This window comes from Pogoniulus pusillus, chromosome 3 (genome assembly GCF_015220805.1).
Source record: "Pogoniulus pusillus isolate bPogPus1 chromosome 3, bPogPus1.pri, whole genome shotgun sequence".
Lineage (NCBI taxonomy): Eukaryota > Metazoa > Chordata > Aves > Piciformes > Lybiidae > Pogoniulus > Pogoniulus pusillus.
In genome coordinates this window covers 14,989,798-15,005,213 of record NC_087266.1, presented here as the reverse complement: position 1 = coordinate 15,005,213, position 15,416 = coordinate 14,989,798, and the positions used below count along the sequence as shown (strand labels likewise).

General features: G+C 41.4%; 1 protein-coding gene across 3 annotated transcripts; it reads right to left on the bottom strand.

The window, feature by feature from the left end:
- Positions 1-3,480: 3,480 nt before the first annotated feature.
- On the bottom strand, positions 3,481-13,931 carry BIRC2 (baculoviral IAP repeat containing 2). Of its 3 annotated transcripts, none has more exons than XM_064170636.1 (9): positions 13,759-13,931; positions 9,971-12,027; positions 9,764-9,863; positions 8,497-8,575; positions 7,882-7,930; positions 6,651-6,893; positions 5,302-5,556; positions 5,122-5,163; positions 3,481-4,249 (listed from the first exon to the last, which is right to left on the bottom strand). In XM_064170636.1, exons 2-9 carry the CDS (start codon positions 10,845-10,847, stop codon positions 4,056-4,058), a joined length of 1,839 nt encoding a protein of 612 aa, XP_064026706.1. In that variant the 5' UTR covers positions 10,848-12,027; positions 13,759-13,931; the 3' UTR covers positions 3,481-4,055. The 3 variants fall into 3 exon arrangements, with proteins under 3 accessions (XP_064026706.1, XP_064026702.1, XP_064026714.1); XM_064170632.1 differs by lacking the exon at positions 13,759-13,931 and adding an exon at positions 13,554-13,732; XM_064170644.1 differs by lacking the exon at positions 13,759-13,931 and adding an exon at positions 13,554-13,732 and having other exon boundaries at positions 9,971-10,928.
- Positions 13,932-15,416: the final 1,485 nt, after the last annotated feature.

Genomic DNA, 15,416 nt, shown 5'->3' with positions numbered 1-15,416 from the left:
TGCTGAAGTCAGCATCTCACCCGTTCCTTAGCTGAGTTTATCAATACAGTAAAGCTGATTCAACTGTTTATAGTTCATGCTGTCAAGAAGACTGCATGTCTGTTCTAGTAGTGAAGGCAGAGACAGAGTTCCTAGATCTGTCTGCACTAGGAGCCCCTCTGGTGACGCATTACAGAACTGCATTTGCAGTGTGGTGTTAACAAAGCCATCGCCAGCATTCAACTGATTAGAGCTTTAAGACAGCACCTATACTTAACCCTTAAAATTCGTGGCTTTGTGCTTTGCATTAAAATGTACATCACGCAATACTACAGGCTTTGGAAGTCCTGCAGTGACTATAGAACATCGCCTCCTCAGATCAGGTATGAATATTACTTCTGCCCTTCCACCACATCAAGATCAGTATCAGTATCACCAGTGTTGGAAGAGACTTCATAGATCATCAATCCAATCTGTTACCACAGAGCTCAAGGCTAGACCATGGCACCAAGTGCCACATCCAATCCTACCTTGAACAGCTCCAGGGACGGTGACTCCACCACCTCCCCGGGCAGGCCATTCCAGTAGCCAATGACTCTCTCAGTGAAGAACTTTCTCCTCACTTCAAGCCTAAATTTCCCTCTGTAGCTTGAGGCTGTGTCCTCTTGTTCTGGTGCTGGCCACCTGAGAGAAAAGATCATACATAAACTAATCTCAGAACTGCAGCATTCTGCCTTCCTCCCACAAGTCTCCTTTTTTATGCAACTCTCCTTTAGCCTGTATTCTAGCACTAAAATTATAGCCCTTCCAGCTTAACTGTTTGGTGGAGTCCTGCACTAAAGGTTTCAAAGCAATCTAAAAGTGCTGTAGGGCTGTGTTTGGGGGGTATTTTTAAAAAAAACAATAACTACTAAAGCATGATAAAGAGCATTGTCCCTTTTTAAATCTACTTTCAATAGCTTCCCTTTTTGTGCAGAGACTGTTAAAGCTCTTATATATCCATGCCACTCTATTTTTGCCCTGAAGATATGCACAGTGTTCTTAACATGCTTTATTGACAAAGATATAACCAACCATATGACAATATTGCCAAAAGCAAAGTGGAACAGCATCAGAGACTGAAAACTGCCTGGGTAACTCAAGAGGTTAAGGATTGAGCTGTGCTACAGAAGGAGACAGAATGAGAATGGTCCTGTGCAGATCATCAACACATACTCTAGACAACACTGAAGAAGTCCTGATTGGTTTATGACCACGGCAGCAGTCTTGAAAACAAACAAACCAAAACAGTACAATTAAAGGAATTTAGGAATCTGGTATTGATTCTGCAACATCTGAGCTTTACTGAACTCCTTGGATACCAATGTTCCCACTCTACACATCCCTTAAGTCGGTCATGCAAACACACACTGATGATCAAGACATGCTAGGGACCTGAAACACTCATGTCTAACAACCAAAGCTGCTTGATCAGCAGAGCTGCACAGGAAACTGGGGGAGGGAGGCTGTTCATTGGTGTCTAACCTTATCAGAGCCCTGCAAAATGCTTTCAGAGGAAGTGGCCAGCACTTGGTCAGCTGGTTCACAAGTAACAGCAGTCACTTGATCCTCTCCAACCATAACACTCATGAGGCTCAACAAGGTGAAGAGTTAAGGTATTGCATCTAGGTCAGGACAGTCCTCAGTAGCAATACCAGCTGGAGGATGATGAGATCAAGACCAACCCTACAGAAAAGGACTCGGAGATATTGGTGGATGAGAAACTGAACATGAATCAGAAGTATGCACTTGCAGCCCGGGCCAGTTGCATCCTGGGCTGCATCAAAAGAAGTATGGCCAGCAGGTCAAGAGGTGACTCTGCCTCTCTGTTCTGATGAGACCTCACCTGGAGTACTGTGCCCAGCTCCGGAGTTCTCAACATAACAAGGACATGAACCTGCTGGCACTGGTCCTGAGCAGGGCCACAAAGATGATCAGAGGGCTAGAGTCCCTCTCCTACACACACAGGCTGGGAGAGTTGGGGTTCAGGCTGAAGAGAAGGCTCCAGAGAGATCTTAGGTCCCCTTCATATGTTGAAATGCTGGTCTATAGGAGAGCTGGAGAGGGACTGTTTAGAAGGGTGTGTAGCTGACAGGACAAGGTGCAAAGGTTTTAAACTAGAATAGGGTAGATTTAGATTGCACAATAGTCAAAACTAGGTTAAAGACTTCTACCCAGTGGTTTCTAGATCAAGTTCTTCCACTTCTCACAAAGTAGTTCAGATGCCTACATAGAGGCAGCCCAGGATATTGAAAACACTCACATGACACCAACCAGTGCTGACAGGTATGTTGCAGGTCCCAAAATAACCTTAGGCATCACAAATTACACTGAACACCTGAATCACTTGGTTTTTAAAGCTCAAGCAAATCCTGTCATCTGATCTATACATAGCAACTGCAAAGTTTGAGAAACTCTAACCCCATGGAGTTATGCAAAGCAAATGCACTGCTTAAAAAGTTTGCCTGCTACTATGGTTTTCCCCATCCTCTTGTCTGTTCAGAAATCACACTTACATGCTAAAATTTCCACGCTAGTCAGGTGAGCCTAACCTTTCCAGCTACTTCTGCAGAGTCAATCTGTAGAACTTTGTTCTAAAATTACTGATTTCTAAGTTGAACATAAAATTTCAAGTCATGTACTTTATTCCTCAACAAGTTTTCAGAATCTTTTATAAGTTAAGTTGCTACAGAAGACAAAATAGCCTTAAGAAACATCTCAAAACCACAAAAGCAGAAGAATGACAATCAGGGCTGTTTAAACCTACTTGCTAGATTTGGAATGTTTACATTTTTAACACCAAAGAAAAAAAAAACCACCCACATAACAATTGGACAAAAGGGCCTGGAACACAAACCCTATGAGGAGAGGCTGAGGGAGCTGGAGTTGTTTAGCCTGGAGAAGAGGAGGCTCAAATGTGACCTCATTGCTGTCTACAACTACATGAAGGGACGTTGTATCCAGGTGGAGGTTGGCCTCTTCTCCCAGGCAACCAGCAATAGAACAAGGGGACACAGTCTCAAGTTGCACAGGGGGAAGTATAGGCTGGATGTTAGGAGGAAGTTCTTGACAGAGAGAGTGATTGGCATTGGAATGGACTGCCCAGGGAGGTGGTGGAGGCAGCGTCCCTGGAGGTCTTCAAGAAAAGACTGGATGAGGCACTTAGTGCCATGGTCTAGTTGACTGGATAGGGCTGAGGAATAGGTTGGACTGGATGATCTTGGAGGTGTCTTCCAACCTGGTTGATTCTATGATTCTAAAGCAAGCCAATCCAGTTGCAGAATTCAATGTATTGCAATAAATCCACTAAAACAATTATGATGCCAACTAATGCGCAGCATTATACAGTGCTGTAGAAATTATGAAAGGATCTTCAAGGTCCCTTCCAACCCTGACAATTCTGTGATTTCAGTCAGTATACAGGCAAAAGCCAACAATAGGAACAGAGTAAATAAGCACTCATTTTAGAAGTAGAAATATTTTAATTCAGTCTGCAATAAACTGTTATTAATACACATTACACAAGTATCTAGACATGAACAAAACTTTAAATAAGTCCTGCTGTTCCTGCAACAGTTAGCCTCTTTTTTCTTCAAGCCCACAGGAAAGCCAAAACAAAACCAAAACAGTAGATGAAATTAATCAATATTAATCATTAACAAACAGCAATCTTTTTTATTTCCTCACATCCACATTGAGGAAAGTCATGAGAAGAGTTATGCCAAGCTCCATTTTAGGAACTCAACCAGGAAGGTTTTTCCCTTATTCAAAGTGCCACAAGGGCATATTAGTGAAACTTACTCAGAAAGTAAAGCTACTAAAACCTCACCTCAGTCTCAATTTTATGCACATAAATAGTCTTTGGCAAGGAAGACTTAGTAAACCTATAATGATGATACAGCTTACTATTACACAACGGTGCTAGGAAGTTGATTAATCATCTTGTGCGCCACAATTTTCCATTATTAAGGCACTGCTGGCTTAAGCTTCAGCAGTTAGAGGATGACAGGAACAAGACATTTTGCAAGTTTCACTCTTCAGGAAAGAAATGTACGAACTGTACCCTTTATTGTCCCCCTGCAAATAGGGCATTTCCTTAGGGATGGTGCACATTCTTTGCATACCACCAGGTGACCACATGGAATGAAAACAATAGAAACTTCTTTGTCCATGCAAACTTTACATGTTCTTTCCTCTTGCAGTCTTCTTAATTGTTCTTCCATAGGTAAACCTGGGGAGAAATATTCCATTTTTTAATAAGCCTGAATGTACATGCACTCTAATTAGAACACAGCCATCTTCATTTTCCCTCTATTTCCTTGTCTGCATTCCTAAATATAAGATGGGACAATGAGGGGAAAAAAAGTACATTTTCCAGAGCTCAGAAAGCAGCATGCAAAGAACTAGTCAGTACTTGCTACTTCTGTGAGGCAACAGCTCAGGGATTAGCAGCCAGCTCTTGAGACAAAGCAACGTTTACATTTTAGCAAATGTTGTACTTTATTTGGCTGGGTATTGGAAGCTCAGAGCACAGCCTGACTGGTGATAGTGAGGTAAATGCAGGCCTGTATATTTTTCTGCAGTCTATTAGCATATTAAACTACAAGACTGAAAAACAGAGCAAACTCAATCCCATGTCTGGCAAGTTTTAATCTATTCAGCTGTTGGTCAAGCTAGATCTTAAGACACTTACAATCCACTATGGTAAAGCACATGTGATGACACCTGCTCTAAAATGCTAACCTACTATTCACTGTCCAGTCTTTACCAAACGTCTGAATGAGAGCTTGGTACCAGGATCAAGTCCAGCATGAGCTTGATTTTCTCAAGATCCATATAGTCCATAAAGTTCTACCCATGGCACAAAAGCAGGTGTAAGGCACAGGATATTGCTTATAGTAGATAGATTTGCTGGCAAGTCTGCACATACACACGGAAATTTTTCATCTTAAGTCCATCTTAACCCAAGTGGAATTAAGGAGAGGGCAAAGCATAAAACCTACTTCCTAACCAAAGTAATTTTGATGGTGTTTTTAGGGTTTTTTAAATGTTAGGTATTTGTTCTACAATATCCCTGAAGTAAGAAGGTAGAGTACAAGGTACCTGAAACATCTTCTGTGGGAACATACTTCATGTTCTTCTCCACTAAAATAAGAGAAAAAAAAATCCTAGTCATTTGACTAATCTATATTCAAACATCTGATCCTTTTATCTTTAGGTTATTATGACAGCCCAGGTTAGACTTATATAAACTTCACCCTTTAAAACAAAAGACAGACATACCAAATAAATCTTTGTATAGAACAGGGTCACAATCTTGTAGACAATTTCTGAATATGCTGGCTGCTTCATTTCCCTTGACTAAAACGGTATCTATCAGTTCCCTTGCTTGCAGTGGTGTCTGAGTCTTTTGCTTAATAACATCATGCTCAAGTTTCGTTATCACTTTAGCTGACAGTAAGCTCCCAAGGACTGGAAGTACACAGGTCAGACGCTGGAATAAAGCCATTCGATTCTTCCGGATTAAGGACAAATCATCTGGAATGCAAAGAGGTTTGTTAGGCACACACTGCTCCAAGTTGCATTTCTGCTTAACAATAATTGATACATTCCTTAAAATCTACTTGAAATCTTCACTTACCACACATCATTAATAAAGTCCTCTGGAAGTGGACATAATGAACAGATATAAGACAACCACACCGAAGCAGTTTCATCAATTTCATCAATGAAACCTATGCTCCCTTCTCTATGTTACATTACTCTGAGGGAGTCTTGTCCAATTTCACTTTATCAAGATTTACACTCTCATTAATGTTAACTTCAGTCAGTGGCAGTCAAAATCAGGTCTGAGATGTCAACCAAGCTTTTCAAAGAGGTGTCCAACAGAATTATGTGAAAGAAAACCAGAAGTACAGTACAACCAGACTTAGGAACTTACATTTTTTTTAAATAACTTATGACAAGCAACAACAACAAAAAAATTGAATAGAGATGCTTTTTTGATACTACACACAAGCAGAAAAAAAAACCCAGCCAATTCAATTTATAATTGAGAAGCTTCATTACTGCTTCACAATCTTGAAAATAGTATATTTTCATCTTCAAAACTTAAGATGGTAATAAACCAGGAAATGTTGGAAGACCTCAAATAAACACTGCTGAGTAGCTGACCTAAATGGCTAAGTCAGACAGAAAAGCAAACCTCTGGCCATCTTATAAAATCTAAGTCTGTAAACGTTTCTGACCTCTTGTTGGGAGGTAGATATGGTGGCTCACTGAAACAGTTCAAAGAGATGTCAAATTTGGAAAAAAAATGGAGTGTGCCAAGTGATGTATTTGGGTTTCATTATTTTTATTAACAGAAATATAAAGGCACACAAATTAAAATCCGGGTTTATTCCAGTGGAGAGAATCATGCAATTCTGAATCCTTAGCACCTGTACAAACCAGCCTCCTGAAAGGAAATGAAACAGTTCCCAGACTGCTACTTCCATACACATCCCTTGACAATGCTTTGACAGAAGCTGATCCTAACAGCGATTAAGCTGGATCACTTAGTGAATAATGATTAAAGCTATGCATAATATAAACCACTTCTGCTTTCACTTCTAATCACGCCTCATGTGTACCTGATGCCGCTTCCTCAAATTGTCTTTCTTTTTCTTCTTCCCTCTTCTCATCTTCAGCAGTGAGGAGATCAGATACAAGATCATTCACAGTCTTGTAGTTTTCTCCAGTGGTCAAGATTTTACTCTGCACTGTTTGTTTTACTAGCCTTCTACTGAATCCCATCTCCAAGGCAGCTTTAACCACAGGTGTGTTCATCATGATCGCATCTTCTGAACGACTCTCTCCAGGTTCAAAATGAATAACTAATCAAAGAGGAAAATCACCATATATAATAAAATACCTATACAGCCCAGAAGATAGACAGATTAACATTACCTACACATGCACACATACATGAATACCTGGCATTACAAATTTCAGTGGTTAAATAGATACTTATTTGAAAGTAGTTAGCTTTAAAAAAAAACCAAACAAAAACATCAAAGCCAGTTAGATTCAACTGGATCAAATCCATGATAAACTTTAATTCATGAAGGTCTTCACTAAAATCTAAGATAGTCCAAAGAAACCACAAAAAATCCACTGTGTCTTAACAGCTTTTTTATTTAGTCATTTCTAACTACATGCCTGAAAAATGTCTGAGGGAAAAATGAAAGTTCAGAGTTTATAGTACAAACAATTGTTCTATTCCAGCTCTTGATTAGTACTTTCCATTCAACTTAGTAAGCATCAGACACATGGTATTCTGACTCATTGTTCTTAATGAGCTTGGACTGTGATAGCAGAACCCACTCACCCTCTGGGAGGAGTTTATTTCCACCATAGGTGTAGTTCACTTCATTGGCTTTTCCTACCCTTTCCTTAACCACTTCTGCTTGAAGACCATTTACTCAGCTATGTGCCTAAAAATGGAGTTGCATAACTGTGTAGTCATGACATCCTCTAGCAACTCTGCCACTCTGTTCAGTATCATAGGTCATTGACTTGTTTTCTTTAACCAACTATGAAACTAAAACCACAAATGAAGCAGATACCAAGTATTCAAAACAAAAATCTCAGTATGACCTGCTAGTATGGAAATAAGGAAAATGAAAGACAAGATCTGTTAAAGGTGCTTCCTTGTATTTTATCCATATAATGTCAAAACCACCCAACTTTTATCATTAAAAAAGTTTTACATTGTCGTTTCCAAGAAAAATTAAGACCTGTTAAGCAAGTTAGCTTTGGACATCCAATCATAAAGTTTGAAAAATGGTGAGTAAGTTTAAAAATCTGCTTTAATATACATACTTGGGGGATCAATGTTTTCATCTACAGGCGTATCAGAGGTTGACAAGAGCTGTGGAAGACACCAGAATGACATTATTACCAAAGTACTGCTTTTCCCCCTGCATACCTTTTCAATACATTCCTTCCTACCAGTCATGCTAAACTTTTTATCTGAATGGTACCCATTAAGTATTTCACATGGGGTTACACAAGTCTGCACATTTGTGTCGACAGATAACAAATACAGAGTTAGTGCTGAGCACTTCCATGAAGACAAGTCTGCATTAACTGTGTCAGAAGAGTTATGAATAGAAATAATTCAAGTTGCTCATGACTGATTTCTGAAATAACCATTACTAATCTGCATTACTGACTAATACATGTATAATATTCAGAATTTCCCTTTCCTGAGAGGAAGAAGCTCACTGCCTCGTAACACTTTCCATAAGTAATTTGTATGAGTTAAACTCTACTGATCTGAGTACATTATCCATGGTTCATCATTTGTTTCATTTTTGTGCTCATGAAGAGCATTTATTATGTCAGAAATCTAGTAGATATCTAGGTAGGACAGATCAGAATCCCAAAAAACACAGCACTCTTCCAACAAAGGAAAACAAAAGCAGCGAAATTTACCTGTTCAAGAAGATGGGGGAACCTGGCCTGAATTTGACTTACAAATTCTCCTCCTTTCACACGAAGCAGATACTCACACCTGAAACATTGATAAAATGTACTTTCTACTTGCCAAACAAAGCAAACAACAAAACAATGAAACTATTTACAGTAACTTAAATACATATTTCCTTCAGAAAGGAAAGAGCTCTAAATAGGAAGCTTGATGTAGCCCAGCATCCGCTGACACTTTTACAGAGCTTTTCCATGACATTCAGCAGTCAGTAGGCTTATATATATAAATGCAGCAGCTTCACATTCTGCAGCCACTTCTACTCAAAATGGCATGTCATGAGAAATTATACCATGTCAGCATCACTACAAAGTACAGTGATATGCTGCCTCTAGCTCACATCTAACCATTCCTATCCCCTATTCAAATCATCCACCATTTATCACCACTATCAAGGCTGGTTCTCTCTGCTCATGTTTAGTCCATTAATGGACTTAGGAGTACATTTACTGACACTCCTTCTGTGATGTAACACAGAAGGAAACAAAGGTGTCATCTAACTCTGTGTACATCACACAGTCCAACAGTAGCTGGTAAATTGTCCATGCAAGACTAACTAGTTGGAGATCTACAATGTGAAGAATCATTATGAGCTTCCCTGAAATTAAGTGCAGCTATTTTTGTTATTAATGTAGATGGTGATTTAGACAGGCACAAGTAGCAATTAGCTATGCAGTTGCCATTTAATTACAGAGGGCATTTAAAAGTTAATTCTGTCATTTCTCCCGAAGAGGCACATTAAACAGCCGCTGAGATCTTCTTCACAAGTCTTTCCACACCTAAGAAATTAAACTGCATAAGCTGAAAAACTGGTTTAAGAACATTCAGCATAGGCACAGAACTAGACCAAGGGAGTTAAATGTTCCTTCATTTCTCAGTAGTTTTTGCTCTCCTCAGTCCACTTTCTGACTGCTGCTCTTAGAAAAGCATACTCATTAACAATGCAGCCTCACTTGCTAGAAGCAATTTGGGGATGCACATTGCTTTTAATAATCAATAGGAAAGCATTAAGTATCATGCTTAATGAAGAAATGTTTTGATTAAGGCCACCTAAGCACTATAGTGCTTTTAAAAAGAGGTGCATGAAATACATCCAAATGAAAGAGTGAATTTCTACAGCATATGTGAAGTTAAAACTAAGTGCAGTACACGCTTTCCAAAATTAAAAGTATTTGAGGATGTGAACAAAACTACAATAAAGATTTTACAGGTTACCTTGGAAACCACTTTGCATGCTCAATCCATGGATTATCTCCAGATTCCCAGCACCTTAACCCACCATCACAGCAAAAACACTTGACATCATCGTTGCGACCTTTAAAAAATTATCAAAAGACAATACACCCAGGAGATGGTCACACAATTTAAAGTAAATGCTGACACATCTATCCAAATTAAATTGAAGACTTTGGTTTGCCTTACCTACATAGTAAAAGCCAGCATCTGCAAGCTGCTCAGGCTGAACTGGAATTCTGGTTGGCCAATTTATGAATGTTTTAACACGTGCTTCATGCGTTTGCATGCTCACATTTGCAACCATGAAACTTGGCCGCTCTCGGGCCATGAAAGGGCAGTTAGGAAAGTGTCGACGATGCTCTGACATAGCATTATCTTTTTGTTCCCAGTTACTCAGCTGACCACCACAGGTGAAACAAGCAACTTTATCTGCTGTTCCCAAATAATAAAGTCCAGCCTTTGCCAGGTCAACAGGTGAGAGAAATGTTAGTGGCCATGAACGAAAAGTCCGTAGTCTATCCTCTTCTTTACTCATAGAAGGATTGTGAAGTTTAGGTCTCAAGAATGGAAGGTCTTCAACTGCTCTAGTAGTTAGCGGGTCTTGAGGAAAACTTGAAAAAGAGCCACTGAAATATTCAACTTGTTCTAAACTTGGAGACAGTGTTCCGGAATGTAGAGATGGTGAGAGATTGTTTGTAACCAGAGGTGAACAGGCAGAACGAGAGGACAGTCCAAGGTTATTAACTGAAAGCGTGCTTTGAACAAAACTGCAGCTAGGGTACAGCTGCTTATGTTTTTCCATAGCATTATCTCCTGGTTGCCAGTTGTCCAATGTTAAGCCACAGTCGAAGCACTTAACTTTATCTTGCACACCAGTATAGTAAAATCCAGCACGAGCAAGACTCCTTTCTGACACTGGCACGTCACGGGGGAAAGTAGAAAACGTTGACATTCTGTAGAGTTCACAGGACAAGTCGTACTTCAGTTCACAGCTAAAAGAATTCTGCTTCATTACGCTAGCCAAGAAAGGGCTATTTTCCATTATCTTCCCAAAACAGTCCATTATGAACAACGGGACAAGTCTTCCTCTGGGAGGTAGTTGTGTGCAATTTGCAATAACCCCTGCCTGTACAAAAGTAAGAACCTGAAAATGAAATACTTTAGTGTGCAACTTTGAATGTGTATGTGAACAAAATTAGCCTCAGGATTAATAGCCTTTAAACATTTGGGACGTTCTCATATCTTAGTTTACACAACTGCTTTTGGTGCCAAGGCTGCACCAGTCCACTTTGACAACTGAAGTAAGCATGTCAAAAAGGACTTTCCCTTGAAAGGTATAGGCATCACATGCTTTCCTTGTGCTGTATACATGGGAGAGCTCTATCAATTTGTTAGGCTAGTGGAGATGGGATCCAGAGGAGGAAAACCTCAAATAGGCTTTGTTAATAAAGAAAATAAAATGGGGGCAAACTAAAATGACCTAATTTTTAACTAGAACATACGTTAAGTGATTTAAGAACTATTTCACCCTACACATCTTATAAATATGCAGCTTATACACATGTAAAGATTCTAGTTTGTAAACCTCTTTAGGAGGCTGAAAATAATGTTTTATCAAGCTTCAAAGGAATAAGAAAAAAATGTCCCTGGGTTACCACTACTGAACTGATCTGGTATATTTGCTACTAGTAGATTTAAAAAAAAAAAAATCTCAATTCTGCATATTGTAGTTGTTGTTAAGGCTAAAGAAGTTAGTTTATACTCAACTTCACATAAAACAAATACTCAGCTATGAGATAAACAAATCCTATACACTGTCTCTGATGAGGGTGACCTGTCTTAATTAAACAAGTCTGGAACAGCCCCAGGCTTTTCTACCTTCAGCAGTGTCAGCACAAACTGAACAGAGCATTTCAGTTTTAGCCTGGTGCCTTAGTTACAAGTATAGAGTTATCAAATGTAACATAAATGAATTGCCTTATGTCAGGACATTCTAATGCTTTATACTGTTGCATTAATTTTTTTCTGTATGCCATGTTTATGGCATAGAGAAGGAAACAGAATCCTTGGATTAAATTAAAAAAAAAATATTTTCTTTACTTGTGCACAGAACTACCTCCCAGAGTTCAGACTACTGTCCCTTCTAAGGTGCCTACACCTCCATACTGACACTGACTGCTCGCAAGAAGAAACTCTACGTATTTATAGTTTCAATCATTTAATTCTTTCAGGTGGAACAAAACCTGTAAGGAAGAAAAAGAGGAGCGTTTCAAAATATACATAACGAGGTGCATGTAATGTCTATACAAACAGAACCTACAAAAATTGAAACAGTAAAATCTCAATGTAAGCTTTTTTGTAATGTTAGCTAGAAATTTTCAGGGAGTCAACCTTCACACACTGTCATATAGACAGGATTTTACAGGCTTAAGTTTCCCTGTTCCTTACGCATATGCAAAACTGCTTAATCCATAAGCAGAACTTTTTTTGACAGATCTTTTGGTCAAATTACACTGCTTGGTGACAAGCTGTATAACTAGAGACAAAATCTTGTACTAAGAAGTTGCTTTCATTTAAACTGGTTTAAGCCTGCTGTTTCTCAAAGATCCAGTTTTATTACACTGACGCTGAAGCACAGGCCAGGTTGGAAGGAGCTTTAACCTGGTCCAGTGGAAGGTTTCTGCGCCCATGGCAGGGCGGCTGGAACTAGACAATCTTTAAGATCCCTTCCAATCCAATCCAGTCTATGATGATTCTGTAACAGCAGCAAAACTGAGCTTCACCAAAAACTTCACATGAGAACAAAGATAAAATTCTGAAGTTTTTTAATGTATGCCTTTTATGTTTGTTCATAGATAGCAGTCTATTTTATCAGTTCCTTAAAAAGTTCCAGGAAATACTTGTCATGATGACACAGCCCTAGAAAAATCACCTACTACTGGAAAACATCAGAGCATTTTCCACTCATCTCAGTAGTTCTTCGTAGGTTTGTTCTTGATACAGTCAAATACTACTATTAACTGCTAATCACTGAGGACACGAGTTGCAAATGCACTATATGAATCCACTCCTTTAACATATACGGTGACACTAAGCTATCAGCATACATGAATGATTCTAGTCCAAGAAGTTAAGCCAGTTTCCATACTGGACAAAGTCAGATACCTTACAGTAAACTGAGAGCCTTCATAATCCTAAAACATTTAAGATCATTTAAACATGAGATCCTGCAGTCACTTCCTGCTGAACTCTATTCTAGTACTATCCTCCACTATAGCCCTGAGTGTCCTTGATTCACAGAGTAATCCTACTGCTTTGTGTTATGGCTTTTTACTTCCCTCACCCCGAGGCGACACTGACATATGTTTCAAGGCCACATTAGCGACACTTGAAGAACCACCACCTCAAAACTCAATCAGATATTCCTCGCCACTCCTTACGCTATCGCCGCACCTGCCGGATGTTGGGAGCCGTCCCCAGGTCTACCGCAGGGCCCTAAGCGGCCAGCCTGCAGGGCCTCCACTCTCCCCTGCCTCTAGCGCCCGACACCATAGCTTGGGACACAACCAAGCCCCTTCACCCGCCTCAGCTCTCCCCTGCCACGAGTGGAACACAGCGGCCGCTAGCCGGCGTCGCACGGTGGCTGACAGGCGCCCCAGCTCGCCTCCCCCTCAGCCGGGCGCGGAGACTCGACGTGGCGCAGACAGCAGCGTCCTCCCGACAGGGCCGGGCCCAACCCCACCCGCACACTCCCTCCCCATAGACTCACGGTCTCCGGCCGAGCCCCCGGCAGCAGGCGGACCTTGATGCGCGGCCTTGCCTATATAGGGTGCCTGTGAAGGGGGCGCGGGAGGAGAGGTGCCTCCGGCCGGCACCACCCCTCCCCGGGCTCATCCCCAGTCGAGGCACCGCAGCGAGAAGCCTGCGCTGGCCGCCGAGCGCATGCGCAGTCTGATGGGGCGGGTGGAGCTTACCCTCTTTCCCTTCCTGCCGCTGGGCTGCGGAGAGCGGCCGGCCTGGGAGAGTGGTGTAGAGGTTCGGGTGGCGGCCCCCTGCGGGAGGAGCGGTGCCTTGGGCTAGCCGTGTCTCTCACTATCAGGAGCCGTCAGCCGGCCTGCCTCTGCGTTCGGCCTCGCCGCCCTCTCGCTTGTTGTGAGAGGGGAAGGAGTCCGCGGCGCCGTCAGCAGGGGCGTTAGGTGCTTTCCTATCGGCCGGGGAAACCCGCGGCGGCTGCCCGGGGTGGGGATTTCCAGCCCCGCGGGAGCGGCGCCGTTCGGGGCTGGCGGGCGGCCCGTACTTCCTGCCGCTGGGAAGGGGCTGGCCCGGGGGACAGCAGCTCAGGCCCGCGGCTTTGCCTGCGGGATTTCGTACTGGCGCAGGCGGGACGAAATGCAGCTGTTGCAGAGACCGGCTTTTCTGGCGCCTCGGATCGCAGTTCGGCTCTCGCTGGCACTGCAATCGGCTAGAAGCACAGCCGGCTCGTACAGCTGTGCTGCCCCGAGGAAATGGTGAGGATGGGACTTGTTGCAAGCCCTGCAGCTTTAGCTGTTCTCCACACCGCGGTAAAACGCGATTGCTTAGCCACATTTCCTAATATAGGCAGCACTGCAGACTGCAAAAAGGGAAACAACGTGACCGGTGGAAGACATTAAAAGTCACGGGGGAAGAACAGGAAGAAAACGAGTATAAATTTCCACTGAAGGGGGTTTATGACAGTATTTCTGCATACAGAAGTCTGAAAAACTACCACCGCAGGTACCAGAAGAGTGTTGCTCAAAATCTCCCAGCATGGTCGTGGTCTGGCATTTCCTATAAAGAAACAGCAGATAGAAGATTTTTAAAAGCCCCATTTCGTCATGACAGAATGGTAGAAGGGTCTCGGCAGAACTGAGAAATGAGTGGAAATCAAGGAAGCGTAACCTAACAGCATTATGACAGCAGTGGGTAATTTTCTGCAACAGGGTTCCAGTAAGATGAATTTACAAGAGACTCATTCATGTCTTTCTTAAAACAGTCAAATTTCCTGTCATATGTGATGACATTTATTCTGTGTAACAATACTGCATCAAATTTCAAGTGTCCAGCTGCAATGGCAGCTAATACAGTATAGCTACTACTCTAACACCATTTAGCTTTGCATAATTAAAGGCATAGAAACCTTCACTGTTTCAGCAACTGCACAGAAAAAAAAAACACCTTTTACAAGTTTTAAATGGTTGTCAGATCATTAATGTGTCATAGTTCTAAAAGCTGCTGACATGAAGGTAGACAAGGCTGTGAGTTCAAAAATTGAAGCAGCTTTTCAATAATCTGAGGAGTGATGAGGTGTGGGATTTAGAGTTTTATTGATCACTGTTTAATGTCACATAAGGAACTAAGCTCTCTATATAAATATGTTTGGCTTTAGTTTCAACAGTTTAAAGATTTTTCTTTCAGATTCTCTCAGTTTGGGGACTTGAAGCAGGTCTCACCAAAAGAAGTTATATTTAATCTATTGTAACAGATTCTTGGCTTTCTACTGCACATTTTTCCCAAGGCTAATTAATCCAGTGTTCCTCCTTAACTCTGCAGCCTGCATTGTTCCCTCCTTTGTACCGCTCCACCCCTAACCACATATCTGCCCTTTGCCCCT